Source organism: Xenopus laevis, chromosome 5S, assembly GCF_017654675.1.
Source record: "Xenopus laevis strain J_2021 chromosome 5S, Xenopus_laevis_v10.1, whole genome shotgun sequence".
NCBI lineage: Eukaryota > Metazoa > Chordata > Amphibia > Anura > Pipidae > Xenopus > Xenopus laevis.
Genome location: NC_054380.1, coordinates 52,458,428 through 52,480,023, shown reverse-complemented (window position 1 = coordinate 52,480,023; position 21,596 = coordinate 52,458,428). Strand labels below are relative to the sequence as shown.

At 38.7% G+C, this 21,596-nt stretch overlaps 1 protein-coding gene across 1 annotated transcript in view; it reads left to right on the top strand.

Moving 5' to 3' along the window:
* Positions 1-21,596, top strand: part of nid1.S (nidogen 1 S homeolog) — a 103,990-nt gene that overhangs the window by 39,548 nt on the left and 42,846 nt on the right. Inside the window, exons 5-10 of the mRNA XM_018265352.2 lie at positions 4,518-4,667; positions 5,485-5,736; positions 7,041-7,241; positions 10,063-10,296; positions 16,660-16,803; positions 19,042-19,170. Coding sequence (XP_018120841.1) covers positions 4,518-4,667; positions 5,485-5,736; positions 7,041-7,241; positions 10,063-10,296; positions 16,660-16,803; positions 19,042-19,170 — 1,110 coding nt within the window. The remainder of the gene's footprint in view (positions 1-4,517; positions 4,668-5,484; positions 5,737-7,040; positions 7,242-10,062; positions 10,297-16,659; positions 16,804-19,041; positions 19,171-21,596) is intronic.

The window sequence follows — 21,596 nt, the reverse complement described above, 5'->3', positions numbered from 1 at the left end:
TGGTAAGATGCAGTAGTTGCTGGCCAAAAAGTACCTGTCCCAGTCTTGAAGGTTCAATGGTCTTAGTGGAAGGGGAAAGGGGCAGGTTGCAAGATGATCAAAGGCAAACTAGTGGCATAATAAATAGGGATTACAAATTAACTGGTAAATACATTGTCAATAAATGTGCAATACCACTCCTGGCCTTGTCAGGATTACTAACAGGCTGCTGACTGGTGTAAGCAATTTAAGCAAATAAATCATCACAAAAGGATAAGTATTTATTAACTGTTATTTTAAAGTAAGGGTTGTAAATTACAGTACTGTGGTTTAATTTCTTATAGGTCTTTTTTATAGTTTTTTTTCTTGTCTTGGGTGCTAAATAGCAAAACTGCTTTACTTTGCAATTCGTTTTCCCTCAGTTTAAGGTGGGTGGGGTTTGATTAGTGCACCTGAACAGACAGTATAAATATAACCCCTGGGACTCCAGTGGAGCTTGCTTTAGTGGTTAGCTGCTCTTAAGTGTTTGCTCTTTAACTGAGGCCACTGTAAAGGGAGTTGCAAACACAGGGGTCTCAAAATAAAAGAGGTTCAAACCCTTATTTTTTTTATTCCTGTTTTTTGATCTATAACTGGGATAAATAGTGCTAGCAAGATTGAAGGTCTGACCCAGTGCACAGTCCGCCATATGTATTGGTTGTGAGCAAATTGTTAGAGCATAGAGCAGCAAATTGCAACACTGCGGTCAATTGACAATCTTGAGAGAAGTCTCTTGCTGTTGGGGGGAACATAACAGCAGCAGGATGATAAGGCAGTTAGCTGGGTGACAGTTAGAAAATTTAGTGTGGGCAAAAAGAAAGGGGAGGCTGCTCTGGGGTTTATACATCCCAACAGATTCACCAGATTGTGTGAAGAAGATGGGAGTGTGAACTCTGGATTGGCAGTTCTAGATGGTGCTGATCACTTTTAACTGCTGGGAGACCAGTTTCTCTAGAAGTGGCGGGGAGGAGAGCAGAGCCAGGCCTAAACATATTGTGGTTGTAGGGGATTAAATTATTAGGTGGATAGGGTCATCTGTCTTCCGGATCGCTACAGCCAAACAGTGTGCTGTCCTCCTGGTGCCAGAGTTCAGCATGTGATTGATCGGGTAGACAAATTATTGGGTGGGGCTGGGCATGATTATTGCACAGATCAAAATATCTTTGGGACTTCTCCCATTGACTTATATGCAACCTCCGCAGGTCTGAGATGCTGAATTTTCAGATTCTGACTTTTTGATCCTTAGGATATAATATGGCATTCAACGTTTAGTAAATAAACTCCTTTGGTGTAGGAAGGATGTTTTTGAGTTCTTAGAGCACTAGGCTGATTTTTCCTTGTGGTACAACCTATTTAGTCATGACAGCTTGCACCTCAATGGAAGGGGATCCACTGTTCTAGGGGAAAGAGGTTGGAAAGGTGTTTAAACTAGGCAAGGGGTGGGTGAGCTAGGTTACATGGGTCAGTTGGATTAGTAAGGGGTCATGGGGGAGGAGTGAGGGGGCATACAGTTTACCAATTAAGGAGGTCACTCTGTTACAAGGAAAGCAAGCTAATACTAACTTAAGATATAATTATTCATTAAGTAATATACATACAAAAGGAAAAGTAGTAGCCTTCAGTGTATGCATGCAAATGCACTGAGTTTGTCAGGTAATATGGGAGAGCAAGCGTTAATTGCATGCTCTAAAAATTATGATTTAATTGGTATCATTAAGGCCTGGTGGGATGAAACATGTGACTGGGCTGTGAATTTAAATGGTTATACCCTTTTTAGGAGGGACAAAGAGATTACAAAGGGTGGAGGAATGTGTTTGTATGTAAAGCTTGAGTTAAAGCCATGCACTAAAGAAATATTCATTGATGAAAGTGTGGGGGGGGGTTATGGATAGAGATTTCAACTGGGCAAAAGGTTAAAAATAAAATGATCATTGGTGTATGCTACAAACCACCTCGTATATGTGACGAGAATGAAGGTCAGCTACTTTTACAAATAGAAGCAGCTTCGCAACTAGTTCAGGTTATTATTATGAGTGACAATTATACAGACATTGACTGGGGTAATGGAGTCAAGTCAGAAACAGATAACAGGTTAGTAAATATGCTGAATGGTAACTTTTTATTGTAATAACTAATTATACTGAATTTATCATAACATTTGTGTGGGTGAGTATTTAGGGAATAGTGATCATAACATGTTCTCCTTTGAAATTATGTTGCTGAAACAACTCTATAAGGGAGCAACTAAAACATTAACGTGCAAACTTTGACAGTTTAAAGGAATCTCTGCAACATATTAAGTGGGAAATGCTTTTCACAGGGTTAAACACTGAACAAAAATGGGACATTTTTAAAATGCTGCTTAATAAATATACGTCAGTAAATTCCCCTTGTAAGCGAGGAATGTTGTTGCCAAACAAAACTGTTGTGGTTCAATAGTAGTGTTGATGTTGAGGTCGGTAAGAAAATACATTATTTTAAAGCAGAAGGAAAGGCTTGTTGCACTTGGGGGTACCAAATGTTAGGCACCCCAAGTGATTGTATTGACTTACCTGAAACCCCGGGCCGGTGCTCCTATCAGCAGAAAACGGCACCGGCCCAGGGTTATACTAGTGAGCACCACAGAGCGATCCACTTATGTCTTCTTCTTTCTTCAAATTACCTGAGGCAAACGCATGCGCAGTTGAATGAAGTAGCCGACTTTTTAGTTAAAGTTCGGCTATTTGTTCTACTGTGCATAGGCAGCAGCGCGAAGACAGAGAAAAACGGAAGAAGAATGCTCCGTGGTGCTCACTGGTATAACCCTTTTTGGCCTGGAACATAAAATTTGTACCTGTCTAGAGAACTGTCTAAAAGATAGATTACAAACAGTGGTGGTAAATTGAGTACCGCAGTTAATCATCTGGAGGTGGGCATTGAAATTACTGTTTGTATTATACTGTAGCTGATGATACTAAATTGTGCAGAACTATAGGTTCCATGCAGGATGCTGACACTTTTCAGATTGACTTGACTAAATTAGGAAACTAGGCAGCAAACTGGAAAATGAGATTCAGTGTTGATAAATGCAAGGTTATGCACTTTGGCAAACATAATATAAATGCAAGTTACAAAATGATAGTGTGTTAGGAGTTTCCTTAACTGAGGATCTATGGGTTTTTGTGGATAACAAGTTGTCTAATTCTGGGCAGTGCCACCATTCTGTGACTTCTAAAGCAAATAAATTAGTGTCTTGCATAAAAAAGATCACAAACTTATGGGATGAAAACATAATTTTGCCTCTTTATAGGTCCCTGGTAAGGCCTCACCTGGAGTATGCGGTGCAGTTTTGGGTGCCAGTCCTTAAGTGGGATATAAATGAGCTGGAGAGAGTGCAGAGACGTGCAAATTAACTGGTTAGAGGGATGGAAGACTTAAATTATGAGGGTAGATTGTCATTTGTTGGGGTTGTTTTCTCTGGAAAAAAGACACTTGAGAGGGGACATGATTACTGCATATGATTAAGCATATTTGAGGACATTATAGACAACAGCAGGCAAACTTTTTACCGATAAAGTAGAACACAGCACCAAAGACCACCCCTTCAGACTAGAGGAAAAGAACTTTCATTTGAAGCAGTTTAGGTGGTTCTTCACAGTGAGGGCAGTGAGGTTGTAGAAAGCACTGCCGGATGATGTTGTGATGGCCAATTCTGTTAATGCCTTTAAGAGTTGCTTGGATGATTTCTTGGATAAGCATAATATCCAAGGCTAGGTGATACTAAAATCTATAGTTAGTCTATGGGTATATATAGTTTATGTGAGTGTATGGAGGGGTCAGTGTGTGAATGTATGGATGCTAGGTTTCAGTTGGAGGGGTTGAACTTTGGTCTTTTTTCAACCCAATCTAACTATGTAACCATGTAACTATGTTTTCAGCTAGGCTGTTGAAATACTGGCCAGATGGCAACCCTATTTGCAACTACAGAGGGCCCCATTTTTAAATATTGGATACAATATATAGAAAAAAAGAGAGACTCAAGTACAGGCCATCAATTTTCCAAACATTGTAATTGTGTACAGGCATATGTACCAAGTTATCATCTATAATACAAATATTGCATAATTCTTGTTAGTTATAGAGATAATGGGAGATGAAGATTTCCAATTTAAGGTAGGAATATAATACATCTGTTAAGTCGTTATATCTCTCTTATTTTCCTCTGTTGATGGTTAGTTTTTTAAAGAACAAATTAAAGACATTAACATAAAACTCATGAAATAACTCATAAAATAACTTTAATTTATTTAAGGGACTGTATATGACTGTAATTTGCTTATATTTCCGTGTAGAAGCTTTTGCTAACCTTAGCAATTGTAGTCATTGTAATAACCACCTTGTCATAATTCATAATATTTTACAGCTGTGTTGTTATTCAGCACATTTCTATTAATTAGTTCATTGTTTAATAGCCTTTAAAATGACTAATATTAGTGCTGACATACTTTTTAATGTTGTAGTGTTCCAGTACAATACAGGAAGTCAACAGACCTGTGCTAACAATCGTCATCAGTGCTCCAGTCATGCATTTTGCAAAGACTATTCAACTGGATTTTGTTGTAGCTGCATTCCAGGCTATTATGGAAATGGAAGACAATGTGTGGCAGAAGGTGAGATTTTTCCATTCATAATGTAAAGTAAAGTATATATGTATACATACATATATTTATATATGTATGGGATCCTTAAGTTAAACCTTTCTAAGACAGAAATTCCCTGCAAATGATCTTAACTTTCTGATTTCCTACCTGCACTGATCAGGTTAAAGTGCTTGGGCATTTGAGGCAGACTCAACCCTCTCTGATGGTATTGCCAAAGGAAAGGGGTCATGTCACAGGAGACACCCTACTCAAATCCCATTCTTCCCACCTTCCCAAAACTACACTGTTTCTTGGCTTTTTCAACTCAAACTACAACAAATTTAGGGAGATCATTTCACAACTTTACCTTACTAAGATTCAACTTAAGACTGCTGCTCATTGATTATGTCCAAAATAATGTGATAGTATAGAGCTTCTCCATTTGGAAGTAAAGAGATGTAGTCTCATTTTCATCAATATAGTGATAGCAGTTGGATTTAATGAGAGTACTCTTTCAGCCCATCATTTAATAAGGGTAGGATCACTTACAATTTGTCTGAAAGACTCTGAAAGATTTCAGTCGAAGAATGGGGCAAATAATGGAAATGGAAGCATGCCTTGGAAATAAGCACAGCAATAAGCTTTGAAGAATTGATTTGCCCATTGTAGAAAATGTGGATCACTCTTCTTATGGCACACATAAGTAGCCATGGCCTGAAAATGCAATAGTAAATTAGAATATATATATTTTTTTCCACCTATTTTCATGTTACAGATTAATGTATCTAACCTTTCTAAAATGTGTTTGTTGCAAGATGTGCTTCATCTTGTTTTGCATGTTTTGCAGGATCACCTCAACGAGTAAATGGAAAAGTCAAAGGGAAGATTTATGTTGGAAGCAATCCTATTCCAGTGGTTTTTGAAAGCATTGACCTTCACTCATATGTTGTGGTTAATGATGGACGGGCTTATACAGCTATTAGCACAATTGCTGATTCCGTGGGGCACTCTTTGCTTCCACTAGCTTCCATTGGTGGTGTTATTGGATGGATGTTTTCTGTGCAGCAGCCAGGATATAAGAATGGATTCAGCATTACAGGTAAATCCTTTCAAAATGAAATAAAATAATATAGTATGTTCAAAACTTTTAAGTATTACTGGTGTGTATATTTAAAGTACATTGTAAAATATAGCTATGGACATTTTTAAAGGAACAGTAACACCAAAAAATATAAGTTTTTTAAAGTAATGAAAATATCATGTAGTGTTGGCCTGCACTGGTAAAACTGATCTGCTTGCTTCAGAAACACTACTACAGTTCATATAAACAAGCTGCTGTGGAGCAATGGCGAAAATTGAAAAACGGCTATATGGCACAGGTTGACGAATGGATAACAGATAACGCCATTAGACAGACAGAGCTTATCTGCTATCTGCTGTGTAACTTGAGCTTTTTCTCCTTTGAATGTCTGCCCCCATTGCTACACAGCATCTTATTTATATAAACAATAATAATGTTTCTTAAGCAGACACAGCAGTTTTACCAGTGCAGGGCAACACTGCATTATATTTTCATTACTTTAAAACACTTTTATTTTTTGACATTACTGTTCCTTTAAGGGACCTAGAGATTGACGAAATGTAACAATGAACACTTGATCCAGCATTCAACAATTAAAATTGACAGATTATAATTTAATTGTTCACACAACATAACTGTTATTTTTACATCACACAGTAATATAACTCCACAGTGAAGGTGTTTGAGTCAGGTACAGATATTGCCTACCATAATTACCAAAATTCAGAATCGCACTAAATATACATATATGTAAAAAATATATTATTATAATATATTATAGAATATGTATAATGTTGTAGGGATAACCCCTGATTTCATAGATAATTTTTGTTCCATGGAGACTAATCACACAATGAATTCAACTTTTCACTTTTTTTCTCTCTCCAATGTTAGTTTATTTAAGAAAATGTCAAACCAAATAGTCAAGCTTTTTTTGTGTTAAAAAAAAGCAGCATGTCAGCAAGAATCACAAAAATAAAATTATATTAGACTATTCCTATTTCTGTGGAACCTTGCTCGCTTTTACTTGCTGGCGAATTTTCACCATTTTTATGTTTAATAAATCCTGACTATTTGAGCTTTCAGAAAATACTCTCGTGAGTTTTCATGTTTTTTCTTAAATAGAGAAAAAACACAAACTCAACTTTTTTATACATACATCTGCCCCTTAGTGTTGATTTATTTATTAATTACAATAATTTTGAAAAATGTATGTAAACTGTGGCTCTATTTCAAAAACTTTTGTCAAAATTATCTCTTTTGTAAAAGAGTGTGAACAAAAGCATAATTTATATGATGTACATCATACTATTTTTAAATAGGTGGAGAATTCACAAGGAGAACAGAGGTTACTTTCTTGCCGAGCAATAAGAAGTTAGTAATTCTGCAGAAGTTCAGTGGCATTGATGAACATGGTCATCTCACCATCAGTACTGAACTTGATGGCAGTGTACCAGAGATACCATATGGATCCACAATCCACATTGAGCGTTACACCGAATTATATCAGACATCTAGTTCTGGTGAGTACTTGTGTTTAAGACGCACTTTTATTCTCACAAGGATTGTCCTCAGTATAATACATAAATTATTAAAAGTGACACTTTTTTTTGTTTTATTTGTAAAATCACTTCCATTTGCTTTTTTATTTATTTATTTATTTTTACATATAGTCCTACATAAATGCACATGATTCTGAAACTCTGATTTTGGACATTACAGTAAAATATTAATAGCCATTGTAATATTCAAGAAGTCAGCACCAGTGGCGGAACTACCGGGGGAGCAGGGGGTGCGAGCGGGCCAGGGCCCGCACCCCCACAGGGCCCCCTGGCAGCGCCGCTCGCCACTAAAATCCACAAAAATTTGGTACGGAGGGGGCGCGTCACACACCAGGGCCCGCCCCCTCTAAGAACGCTACTGGTCAGCACATACTTAGGGGTTATTTATCAAGGTCTGAATTTATCTCAATATCGGCTGCCACAAACTCCGATCTCACCTGCTCGGGTTTTTAACGCTTATTTATTATTACATTTTCCCTGAAAATTTGCTTTGCGGGAAAAGCTCAGATTTTCGTGATTTTTTCGTGAATTTTCCCCGAAATCTCCGAATTTTCATCCGAAAGCTCCAAAATTATTGTGAAATTGCCTGAAACCCCCGACACAACCAAAAATCAATGAGACTGTTCCCATTGACTTTTATGCAACCTTGACAGGTTTGAGATGCCGTGTTTTTATATTCGTGCTTTTTAGCCCTCACGGTTTAATAAATTCTGAAAAATGTGTGATTTTTTTAAAAGTCAGATTTTATAAAAAAAATCACAAATTTTTCGGATTTCGGGGAATTTCGGGTATTCGGAGCTTAGTAAATAACCCCCTTAGACTTTTCAGCAGCGCTTGACTAGAATAGACTCAATCAATCTGTAAATTAATATATAAATTTATACATTTTTCATCTCCATAAGTTTGAAAAGTTTGACCTTTAATGATACCGCTGCACTGTAAATATGTAGAAGTCCAGTGCCACATAATATCCCTGTCAATGGTAAGTATGGTGAAAATGCATATTGATCTAATAAGGTGACTTCTTATAACCTTATATTATATTTTACTATAGGTGTTCCACTATTTTCTCTCTCTCTCCCCCTCTGTCGCTCTCTATATATATGCAATGTTCATTTTACACAGCACATGCAACAAAAACATTTAAAGTGGACCTGTCACCCAGACACAAAAAGTATAATAAAAGTCCTTTTCAAATTAAACATGAAATCAAATTTATATTTTTTATTAAAGCATTCATAGCTGTTGTAAGCTCATTTAAAAATCTCAGCTGTCAATCAAATATTGTCTGCCCCTCCTCTATGCCTTAGGCATAGAGGCGGGGCAGACAATTACTTTCACTTTCCATTCAGCACTTCCGAGATGTCACTGCTCTCCACACATTCCTCCGTTCACCATTTAATTGTGTAGCCAGGGCATGGGGATGGACATCGGGTCCCCATTCTTGTGCACAAACAAAATTCTGAGATGATGCAAGGCTTGCCTTAATAACAGTGTCCACAAAATGGCTTGCTTGCTTGCCATAATTATGAATTCTCAGACTGAAGGATACAAGATTCAAATAATTTATATAGTGTAATTAAAGTTCATTGTGCTTGACTACCATTGCTAATTCCTTGGCCACTATTATGGCAACATAAACTAGTAAATGTAACTAGTTTAATTTGCCTCAAGGAAATAATCCAGTAGAAAAAAGAATATAATATGAGCAAAAAAAAAAAACCCATCAAGTTCAACCCCTCCAAATGAAAACCCAGCATCCACACCGCTCCCTACTTTCACATAAATTCTATATACCCATTCCTATACTAACTATAGAGCTTAGTATCACAATAGCCTTTGATATTATGTCTGTTCAAAAAATCATCCATCACAACATCACCCGGCAGTGCATTCCACAACCTCACTGTCCTGACTGTGAAGAACCCCCTACGTTGCTACAAATGAAAGTTCTTTTCTTCTAGTCTAAAGGAGTGGCCTCTGGTACTGTGAATCACTTTATGGGTAAAAAGGTCCCCTGCCATTTGTCTATAATGTCCTCTAATGTACTTGTAAAGTGTAATCATGTCCCCTCGCAAGCGCCTTTTTTCCAGAGAAAACAACCCCAACATTGACAGTCTACCCTCATAATTTAAGTCTTCCATCCCTCTATCCAATTTAGTTGCACGTCTCTGCACTCTCTCCAGCTCATTTATATCCCTCTTAAGGACTGGAGTCAAAAACTGCACTGCATACTCCAGATGAGGCCTCACCAAGGACCTATAAAGAGGCATACTTATGTTTTCATCCCTGGAGTTAATGCCCTTTTTATGCAGTATGTGCAAAATAAAAAATGTTTCTAATGTAGTTAGTTAGCGAAAAATGTAATCTATAAAGGTTGGAGTGACTGGATGTCTAAAAAAACAGAACATGACAAAAAAGGTATAATACAGACAATAAAGGCAGTCTACACTGTGTACTTAACATAAAAAAAGTTAACATTTTCTTTTGTTGCTGTAAATGCAAAGTCTAGAATGAAAAGTGAGTCATAGGAATTGGAATGACTAATTGACACAAGATGCCAGGCAGCAATGCTTAGCACTCTGCCAACAGACTGCCCAAGCATTGTTAATAATGAAAAACTAATATAGTAACACAATCCATGTGAATATGGGTGAAGAGCGAATGTTTTTGCTGAAAGTATCAAATAGGATTTCACTGCTTATTGTTATGTGACTATATCTACCACATAAAGGCAGCCATAGTGGTTTGACCTTGTACTTTTTGATATCATTTTTTCCAGTTGTTACATCATCTTCTACCAGAGAGTATACTGTAGAGTTCCCAGATGGTGGCTCTGAGACATTCACTTATCAATGGAAACAGACCATCACATTTAAGGAATGTGCTCATGATTCCGCTGCTCCAATAGTCCCTGCTATACAGCAGCTTTCAGTAGACCGAGTTTTTGTACTGTACAACAGAGATGAGAAAATTCTCCGATATGCTTCCAGCAACTCCATCGGCCCAATTACTGGTGAGTTAATGTCCTACTTGTATTATTTTTTAATATATAAGAGCCGTGTAATACATGTAAAATGTATCAGTAAAGGGGGCGCATGCGCAGTGCCATCGGGAGCAGACGTACCTGATGTGAGCTCCGTATCCCAGCTCGCTTAATTCAGCAACCACAGCTATAAAAAGTTCCGGTACCGAATCTAACCTACAGTATCTTGAGGGTGACAGGTATCGTTATGCCACAACAGGCGACTAAGAAAAAGTATTTCCAGCAAAGGAGCCCAGGCACCCCACCATCTTTGCAGGCCTCACAAGAGGCGGAACTGTCGCACTCCCAACCGGACCCACAGGGGCCATCCTCCGAGGTATCAGAAATTTTAAATACCATACAAACCATGTTCCGGACGGAACTGGCAGCTGCAGTTGCGGACTTTACAAAACAAATCCATGAACTAGGCACTCGGACGAGTGCCTTGGAGGACCGCACGGAGGAGCTTGTGGCAACGATACATGCTGATAGTGACGCCATTGAGTTCCAGAAGGAACAACTTGCAGCAATGGAGGAAAAGATCGAGGATCTTGAGAACAGATCTCGCAGGGCCAACGTCCGCCTTCGTGGAGTCCCAGAGACCGAGATGGACCTCGAATTATTCGCAATGAACCTTTTTACTACCCTATTGCCAGAAGCACCGCCTGAGAAACTGCAAATGGTGAGAATACATCGAGCGCTAGCTAGGCCTCGCACAAAGGATACGCCTAGGGACATAGTCCTGACACTGCAACATGAGGCGGTCAGAGACCAAATACTACAAGCAGTGCACCAATTCACCAGAGATCCAGACAACAAAATATCGGCTGATATTTATGCAGACCTGGCACCTACTACCTTGCAGAAGAGGAGGCTGATGAAAGATGTTACCTTACAGCTTCAGAAGGCACGGATTAAGTACAGATGGGGCTTCCCCTTTGCACTCCATTGCACCGTATGTATTCATTCAAGACCACAGAGGCGGCCTTACATGTCCTACAGAAGGAAGGCCTTCTTGCTCCTTTGCCAACGCCATCGGCGGGAAGCAGTCCGAGACCTCACAAGGAGTGGCAAGTGGTGGCTGGTCCCCACTCACCTTCTCGCCTAGGCCGCAACTCTGGCATCCCCAAACCACAAAGACTCCACTCTCAAACGATTCCGGATAACAGAGACTTGCCCGGATAAGTATGCCTTATACCCCATGTTTCTATTTACTTGTGCTGGATACGTTGCATCCTTCTAAATGGGCTTGGGAATAAATGCTGCCCACATTCCCCAGTCTAGTGGCGACCCCACATAGACAGTCGCTGAATGACCGGGACATTTTCCCCACTTTTGGGGTTCTTTTTCAGGAGACTCACTTTACTAGACAGTCTTACTAAATATTTTCATCACCAATATTCCCGATACTTTCTGGCATCTGCTCCCAATAAAAAGCATAGAGGTGTTGCCATTCTGGTCCATAACAACTTTCCGATTGTTGTGACGGATGTACAGGTTGATAAAGAGGGGAGGTACTTATCCATTGTTGGTACCATACTTGAGAAATCTATTCGGATTACATCCACCTATTCCCCAAATGCTGCCCCCCGGGAGTTTTTTAACAAATTCGCTACTAAACTAAGTACACATCCCCTTGATATTAATTTGTGGTGCAGAGACTTTAACTTTCCCTTTAATACAGCCTTGGATAAATCGCCGTGCTACCTACCTCAGGGAACCTAAGGCCGCTAAAGTAACTCAACGGGTTCTTAACACGTCCCAATTTGTTGACACCTGGAGAGAACTCCATCCTAGAACACGTGGATATACCTTTCATTCAGCCCCCCATAAGCAATATTCTAGAATCGATGCCATCTTACTCAATACAACAATGATCCCTAACCTCAAGGATGCCTTTATAAAAGTTTGCCCGTGGTCTGATCATGATCTCATGGTTGCTAAGGTGTTGATACAGGGTATTCACCCTAGATCATCTAGATGGCGCCTTAATGAAAGCCTGCTTAGTGACCCCAAGTCACACAAGAGTTAAAAACTACCCTAACTAATTACTTCAAGTAAAATACCACGGCCGATGTCACGCCAGATATTGTATGGGCGGCCCACAAGGCTACTATATGAGGATATCTCATACTGTACAACATGCAGCTAGGAAGAAAAAACAACAAAGGGATAGGTATAACCAACTAGAATCCTCACTGACCACCTTAGAAAGGCTTAATCAAAACTCACCGTCATCACACCTGACCAAACGTATTAAAGCACTTAAACAAGAACTGAATACTTTACAAATGGAGTAAGTAGATAAAGCTATCAGATGGACTAGGTTAAGATACTATAAGAATTGTAACAAACAAGACACTTACTTAGCTAACCTTCTGCGTGCCAAATCTCAGATTAACCTGATACCCCCTATTAGAACTTCACTGGGCACCATTACCTCTAACCCGGAAAAAATAAGGGACACATTTTTAGACTTCTATAGGAAACTTTATACACCAATACATAAACCGGATTCTCGAGCTATACAGACCTTCCTTTCTCAATATCCAACCGAAACATTACCGTCCCATTTCTCTATTGAACATTGATTTAAAAATTTTGACTAGCATCCTAGCACGAAGGTTGTCCTCTATTTTGCCAGAAGTGATACATAGAGACCAGGTTGGATTCATCCCATTCAGACAGGCAGGGGACAATGTGAGAAAGGTCCTTAATATAATACAACATGCTAATTCTACCAAAACACACATGGGTGTATTAGCCTTGGATATAGAGAAGGCGTTTGATTCCCTTGACTGGCAATATCTTAGAACAATACTTAGCTCACTTGGGATTGGCGAACCTTTTACTACCATTCTTTCTACGTATTATTCCACCCCGTCTGCTACTCTGAAATGACCTACTTCCTCCTTTCAAACTATCGAGATACAAAGGGGCACGAGGCAGGGGTGCCCATTGTCCCCTGACCTTTTTGCTCTTGCAATGGAACCGCTGGCAGAGGCTATTAGGGGTAACCAGAATGTTAAAGGCTACACTATAGCTAACACTGAACATAAAGTATCCCTTTTTGCAGACGACTTATTGTTGACTGTCACACAACCTTTAACTACGCTGCCCAACCTTCTCCACATTATTCAGGAATTTTCTAAGGCTCAGGGCTACGATTGAATCAGGATAAGAGCGAATTTATGCCTTGCGGCGTTCCCAAGAGTACCAGCAAACTTATTGAACTTAATTTTGGGTTTCAACTGAGAGAAAAATACCTGTCATATCTAGGCATACACCTCACTGCCAACCTGGAAACAATGTATAAAAATAATTACCCTCAACTGTATAGGAAGTTGTTGCACGAGTTACAGGAGTGGAGGCCAAAACAGATTTCTTGGATAGGGAGAATAAATTGTATTAAAATGATGACATTGCCTAGGTTGTTATATTACTTTAGAACTCTGCCCATTGCCATTGTGAGAAGGGATCTGATCAGTTTCCAACAGAAAATCATGGCCTTCATCTGGGGGAACAAGAGACCTAGGATCAATAGACATATTATGTACCTCCACAAAACTAGGGGCAGATTGGGGGTCCCAAACTTGCTTCATTATTATAGGGCAGCACATTGTGCCCAGATCCCCCCCATACATGGAGGACCTCAGGCTCCTTTGTGGGTGCTCATGGAGTCTAATATGATACAACCTTATTCATTACAGAGCTTACTCTGGAATCCAAACTCGGATGTTAAAGTGTGTAGAACTGTTTCCCCATTGACTTATACTATGCTGCAGTTATGGAACATTCTTAAATTCAAATACCGTCTGGCTTCAAACCCTTCGGCAATGGTATCATTGCATGGAAACACGCTTTTTCCCCTGATCCGATCCGAGTTGGCCTTTACTTGGTGGAAAGACAGGGGGGTACTCACCGCTTACCAGCTCACTGATGGATCTAAACCGCTGCTTATGGAGACGCTTATTCAGAAGTATCAGGTGCCGCCAACTGAGACCTACCGGGCAATGCAACTGTCTACACACCTCTGGCACAAGCATATGGTCTCTAGAACCTTTTTGGAGGTCACTTGCATGACTTCTCCAATGAGTAAACGAGTCCTATCAACCATTTACAACCAGTTGAATCATGCTGACGCATCGGACAAACTTCGACACATGCAGCACTGGGAAACAGACTTGGGGAAAACGTTTTCTCTGGAAATATGGCTCAAAAGCTACTTAAGAATTTTCAAGGGGAGCTATAATGTCACCATAGTGGAAACCTCACTTAAACTCTTCCATAGAGCGTACTATGTTCCAGAGTGACTTCATCGTATATACCCCACTGTTTCACCTCAATGCTTCAGGAATTGTCCCACTAGAGGGTCGGTGTGGCATACCTGGTGGAGCTGTCCTGTGACACAAGCCCTATGGCGGCAGATATCTCGGATATTGACTACGCTCTTTTATACTCCCATTGACCCATGCCCAGAAGTTATGCTCCTTGGACATAAACTGGAAGGCATGAACCATTCAGCACAGCATCTGACTCAACATTCCTGTATGGCAGCTAGGATTCATATTGCGGCACTGTGCTGTATTGCATCAGCTATGCGTGATGTTGTCTACTGTTCTGTCCTGCTCACTGTCTGAAGTAAGATTGACAGGCACATAACCCTTCTTCAAAGCACCACACTGTGCAAGTTGTTAACTTGTTTAATGGGTATTTAAAGATGAAAGGGTAAAACTGAAATACATACAAATAAAGAGGTATAAGTGGCTGGACTGGTGAAACAATATACATACAGTACACATGCATATACATTACACAGATGTAATAAATCTGCTACCAAACAGAAACAAACCTCTATCTAAGATGCAAAAGCTGAGTATATTAAGCAAATAGAACTGTATACACTCACCAACAATGCTGCATAGGGCCTGTTTAGCATGGAGAAAGCTGAAAGCACATGAGATGAACTGCACAGGCTGGAAACACCTACTTCCTGTGACCTGGAGTTATGACATCAGAGGTCAATAACTAACTTTATTAAACAAATAACTAACACCAGGAAATATCTACAAGTGTCCAGTAGATGGAGCTGAAGGACTACTCATACCTGTAATCAAATGAAAAGACATATACCTGTCCTAACAGTACAGGCACAGTGGAAATCACCCTGCCTTTCCTTACCTAAAGTTCTGGACAAGATAGAGTTCATACATGCCAATGAACGTTTGAAATACCAAATTGATAACCAAATGGAGAAATACACAGAGATCTGGAACACTTGGATTCTTCATAGGGAATCGTTCGTATCCCTCTGAGTTGGAATGGGGCAATGGGCAGAGTTCATTTCATTTTCTTTGAATATGTGCTTAACTGATGTTTGAGGCTTATGGCAACAACTTGCTTTAAAGATACTAAATGTGACATGCTTAGTGATAACTTTCATATAACCAGTGGATCGTTTTATTTATGGCTCATTTTCTTTTCATGTTTTTTCCTTTTTTTTTTTTTTCTCTTTAATTTGTTTTTCTGTATCTTTTCCCCTGTCAAGCAATATATTGTACCATGCATTCATGTGTTGTGCATTATGCTATGTGCACAGTCCTTCAGGAAAAGTAAAATTTGATCTTAATAAAAAGAAAGTTGACAAAAAAAAAAAAACCGTATCAGTAAAAATGGTGCTTAGTTGTCATTGATAAACCCTTTACCATTCCCCCTTTCCTAGCAGAATCTGTCATCACTGATTTTAGCTATGTGTGTGACTGATGGAGCAGAGAGCTCACATTCTGGCAAGCATTTATTCCAAACCAATCAGCATTTAAAAGGCCATGTTAGGTTCTACTGATAGTGGACATCAAATATGCATCCACACCAAAGCTTACATTTAGGCTTGGTCCATCTTTGACCTTCAAGTGGGGCCATCCTTCCAGTTTTGGAACCTATGCTTTGAGACTTATACCACATGGGGAATTTTGGCCACTATAGAGCTGTAAGGGAGATCAGAATGGCCAAAATGCCAATGATCACTTGTCACTTATTCTCACTAAAAAGTAGGGATAATAGTCTAATAGTCTCGCAGATGCTTGCAGTAACCAGTGGGCACTGCTCTGGTATGCTTATTTGGCTGCATACCAGAGCCATGTTACTGTTATTGTGTGTTTGTGTGTGCTGTGTTTATAAATAAATCATATAATCTTAGCAAACAAAGTATTATTACTATTATTGTGTAATATTGTTTTGCCATTGTGTTTACTCTGTTATTTATTTTTGTTGGATTATTTAAGCGAAAATGAAATTTATAGCTGAATGATAAACTAAATTCTGAACTACTTTTAAAAAATTGTGTTTCTGTAACAGACAGTCCTGTAGATACAAATCGAAACCCATGCTATATAGGTACACATGTCTGTGACACAAATGCTGTGTGCCGCCCAGAACAAGGGAACCAATACATATGTGAATGTACTTCAGGTTTCCGTGGAGATGGGAGAACATGTTATGGTAAGAATGACAATTGTCTCTTTTTTAAAGTGAGCTCCTCCTATATGATGTCTAGTACTGTTAGCTCTGGCCATTGTTTGGAAACATTTCAGTAATAATACTGGCCACAATTTAGGTAAGGGGTCTATTATTTGCAACTTGAGAATTTTGGGATAAAGTTGGACATGCACTCAGACATATTGTTGAATAACATATATTGAAAGATTATAGATGTGGGACCTGTTATCCAGAATGCTTGGAGCTTTCTATAAGTTAGTCTCCAAATCTTGTCAAATAAAAATCTTTTAAATATTAAATAAACCCAATAAGATTGTTTTGCTTCCAACAAGAATTAATTATATCTTAGTTGGGATCAAGTACAAAGAGTACTGTATTATTACTACAGAGAAAAAGTAAAGAATTTTTAAAAAACTTCAGTTTATTAAAATGGATTCTATGGGAGATGGCTTTCTTGTAATTCTGAGCTTTCTGAATAATATCAGATTCAATACTTGTGTAATAACTCAGCCTAGTGGTCTAGTGCGACAGGACACCGTTTGGTAATACGCATAAATTTATGGTTTGCATGTTCGGCTATTTCTGCTTATATCCGGAAAGCTCTGAATGTGGCGTCATCTTTGGTGCGAAATTGATTCTATACTGCACTGACCGATTGGTAATGACCCGACCTGTACCTTGACCAAGCTTCTATACAAGAAAATACTTCAGCAGCACTCCGATTATGGTGAAAAAATTGGTACTTTATTCGTGCCTCAAGCTAAGTTTCGAGCTTTTCCAGCCCTTTATCAAGCTTTATCAGGGCTGGAAAAGCTCGAAACGTCGCTTAGCTTGAGGCACGAATAAAGTACCAATTTTTTCACCATAATCGGAGTGCTGCTGAAGTATTTTCTTGTATGTGAACCAGACCTGGGCAGACAGGGTCACAGACCTGACGCTGTGAGAGCGGTGAGAGCGTGTGTATAGCACTACTTTGTGTTTGTTGACCAAGCTTCTAGTTCTCCACTCCAGTACCATGTTCGGTTCCCTTTCCTGCGTAGAGCTCTCTCCCTGGTCCTCTCATTTTAAGACCTGGTGGCACCCGAGTAGTGGATGGCTCCTCCTGAAGCCAAAGATCGTTGCTAAAGGCGGAAGAGTGAGCCGTGACTGGGTCCTTGGGGTTTGTTCTGGGTTTTGGACTCCGTTCATAACAACTTGTATTAAATAACTATTTAGAATGGTCATTCAGTATATAGAACAATTAAGTATTAACCTTTAAAGCAGTATGTAATAAATTGCAGAAACAATGTGCAATGTAAACTTTGTTCTCTGTGAAAGGGGTTGTTCACCTTCCAATGCTCTTTTCCAATTCAGTTTGTTTCAGAAAGTTTGCCAGTAATAAAGACTTTTTTTTTATTACCTTAATTTTTCTATTTGTGACCGTTTTTATTGAAGTTTAAGGTTAATGTCTCACCTTCTTATAACTTTCTAAAGCAGCTCTGGGATGGGGGTCATCAATTTTGCAAAAGTTCTAATTGATACATAAAAATTTTTATCTTTGTCTCTGCTGAGGCAAAATTGTAACAGTTCAAAATCTGCACCTGGATCACTGAGCTGTCAGACTGAAACACCAGAGACTCTGGTTCGTACTTACAAATTTGGAAAAATTTCAAAAATAAAATATGAAAAGCAATTGAAAAAAAGATTTCTCAAAACAACTCAACTAAAAAAGTGTTTAGAATGTGAAGAACCCCTTTAATGTCATTTATTACATATTGCTCAAGGGATGATGTGTTCTAAATATTATTGTTATTAGGAAAGAAAATTTGGCAGACTGACCTTCCATGTAAAGATAGCAAATAGGAACCATTTTTTTTCTTTTGTTTTGACCAGCTGAAAAAAAGTTACAATCTAATTAAGTCTGGCTCTCATATTGTCTATTACAGTACTATAGTTTTTTTATCTCCTATATCCAGATTCAGAAAGAACTAGTTGGTACATGGCACTAGTGTAATGTTGAGATGTTTTTGCACATTTTTTGAGATGCCTATTGGAAAAAGCCAGACAATATTTAATTTGTGAGCAATCTAATGTTTTGATTTTGATTCCAGGTGGTTAACAATTTTAGTTTTGGGTATAAGGTTTGGGCTACTTATCCTCTCACATATTTTCATATCTATTTCAATATTTTACTGGCACAGAACCCACTATGTAATGCAAATAGATAAATGTTAAGATTTGCATTCTTTTTTTACTCTTTAGACACTGATGAATGTCAAGAGCAACAAGACATTTGTGGGGATAATGCAATATGTAACAACCAGCCTGGAACATTTAGATGCGAATGTAACGATGGGTACCAATTTTTGGAAGATGGAAAGACATGTGCGGGTAAATTTTCTTTGGTATACCCATTGATTTTTTTTTAATATAACATACAGTCACCTAAATTGAGGAAAACTGTGCATATTAAAGGTATAGGATCTATAACCAAGAATGCTTGAGGCTTCTGTAATTCCAGATAAAGGATGTCAGGAGTAGCCACTCTAGACCCTCCTAAAGTATCTATGGTGCCATGTTCATGCCTCACAGAGCACTACTGAAATTTGCAAATGGAGAATATAAGCTTTGTTATTGAATACAGTTTAGAATTCAGAATGTGTCCAGAATGCTCACGACCTAGGTTTTCCAGATAATGGATCTTTCCATAATCTGGATCACCATACTTTTAAACATTAAATAAGATAAAAATAATAAGATAAAAAATAAGATTCTTTTTACACCAAAAATAGGATTAATTATAACTCAGTTAATCAAGTACAAGGCACTGTCATATTATACAAGAAAAATAAAAAGGACATCATTCTAAAAAAATGTAATTATTTGATTACATAGTAACATAGTAAGTCAGGTTGAAAAAACACACATGTCCTTCAAGTTTAACCTTTTAAAACCTTTTTAAAATGGAGTCTATGGGAGGTGGACTTCCCATAGTTCAGAGCTTTCTGGATAAAGGATACTATACCGGTATAATAAAATTTGTCATATTATAAGGAAACATCTACCTGTCTTATATGATCTTAATAATACCTAACTACAACTAAGGTTAAGCGTGCTTCAAAGAGATCACCTACGTTGTGTAATATTTTAGCACCAAACACTGTAGCAGACAGCACCAACAGGAATATCTGTTTAAAAAGCCTTTATTATGCTTTTCTTAGGCTTAATGATCAGTACAGTTACAACGTTTCAAGCCAAACAATGGCCCTTTATCAAGCTTGATAAATAAAGGCTTTTTAAACAGATATTCCTGTTGGTGCTGTCTGCTACAGTGATTGTGAGTCGGTTGAAGTGGACACTGAATGACGTGCACCTAACTACTAAATGGGAGATTTGAGTTCCTGTGAGTGCTGGCTGAATTGTATTTTGCTAATATTTTAGCACCAAGCCTTTTTTCTATAATAAAATCTAATCTTGAATAGACTTTGCAAAACTTAAGAGGCACTTTCACATCCAGTGCTTCTGCTTGCAATTGTAGAGAGTATTGGCTGCAACAGAGCACCATAGTGCAGTCATACACCAGATGCAAGTACTTTTAATAATAAGCACTAATCTTTTTCCCAAGAACATTTCTCCTCTGTTGGTTCCTATAGTCATTTTTTATACCAGGCAATCATTATAAATCTCAAGCATGAGCACTGCAGAACAATAAGGGGCACATTTACTATGCTCAAGTGAAGGATTCGAAGTAAAAAAAACTTCGAATTTCGAAGGTTTTTTTTGGGTATTTCGACCATCGAATAGGCTACTTTGACCTTCGACTACGACTTTGAATCGAACGATTCAAACTAAAAATCATTTGACTATTGAACCATTCGATAGTCGAAGTACTGTCTCTTTAAAAATATTCAACCCTTAGTAAATGTGCCTCCCCATGTAGATATTCAAAAAACACAGAAAGTTTGGGGACCCCTATGTTATATTCTACTAAAAAAGGCTATGCAACTTGTATTTATTTTATTTTAAGCATAAGGACCCCCAGAACCAGCTGTATCATACAATTTCCAACCAGAACACTCCTCCACCCTGTTCTTTATCATAGATCATGTAGACCAACTATAGCTTATCTGCAAACCTTGGTCTGGCACTACTGCATATTTACCAAACCTAAGGATTATACTGTGGGTCTGGGGAGAAAGCTATAAGGGCTTTGTCCAACTATATAACTATCAGGATGAATGAGCCTTGCTTAAATTAGTTGAAGGAAGTTGGACCGAGAGCAGAGGGTAGGAGGTATGGAAAGCAACTTCTTTGGATTGGGAAATGAGGCTTCATGCTTTCAGAGGTTTCCTTATCCTTGTTCTGCACTGCAGTGACCCTTTTATACTGCTCTTAACAGTATAGAACAATCAGATGTAACGCTTTTCTGGCCTAATCTGCCAATTAGAAGTTAAGGGTGACCAGCTAGGTAGTGAGCATGGGTTACATTGCGAATCTTCACCCAGGGCAGAGCCTTCGCCAAATGGAAGCTTCCCCTTTAAACTGTAGTTGAACTACAACTCACAGGCATATAAGTACAAATAGAAAAATGGACGCCAGGAGGTTCTTTAAAAGGGTACAACAGGAGCAGATTTATTATGCCAGAGGCAAATGACCACAGGTTTTACTTACAAAGTACTGAGGACACAGCAGATGGAATCACTTTGGACAGTACAAGGTTCACAGTCAAACAGGTGCGACTCCCAAAAGATATTGCAGATACTGTAGGTGTACATCAATTCCCAGTTCAACCGACGTTGCACAGTGAGGGGATCGGG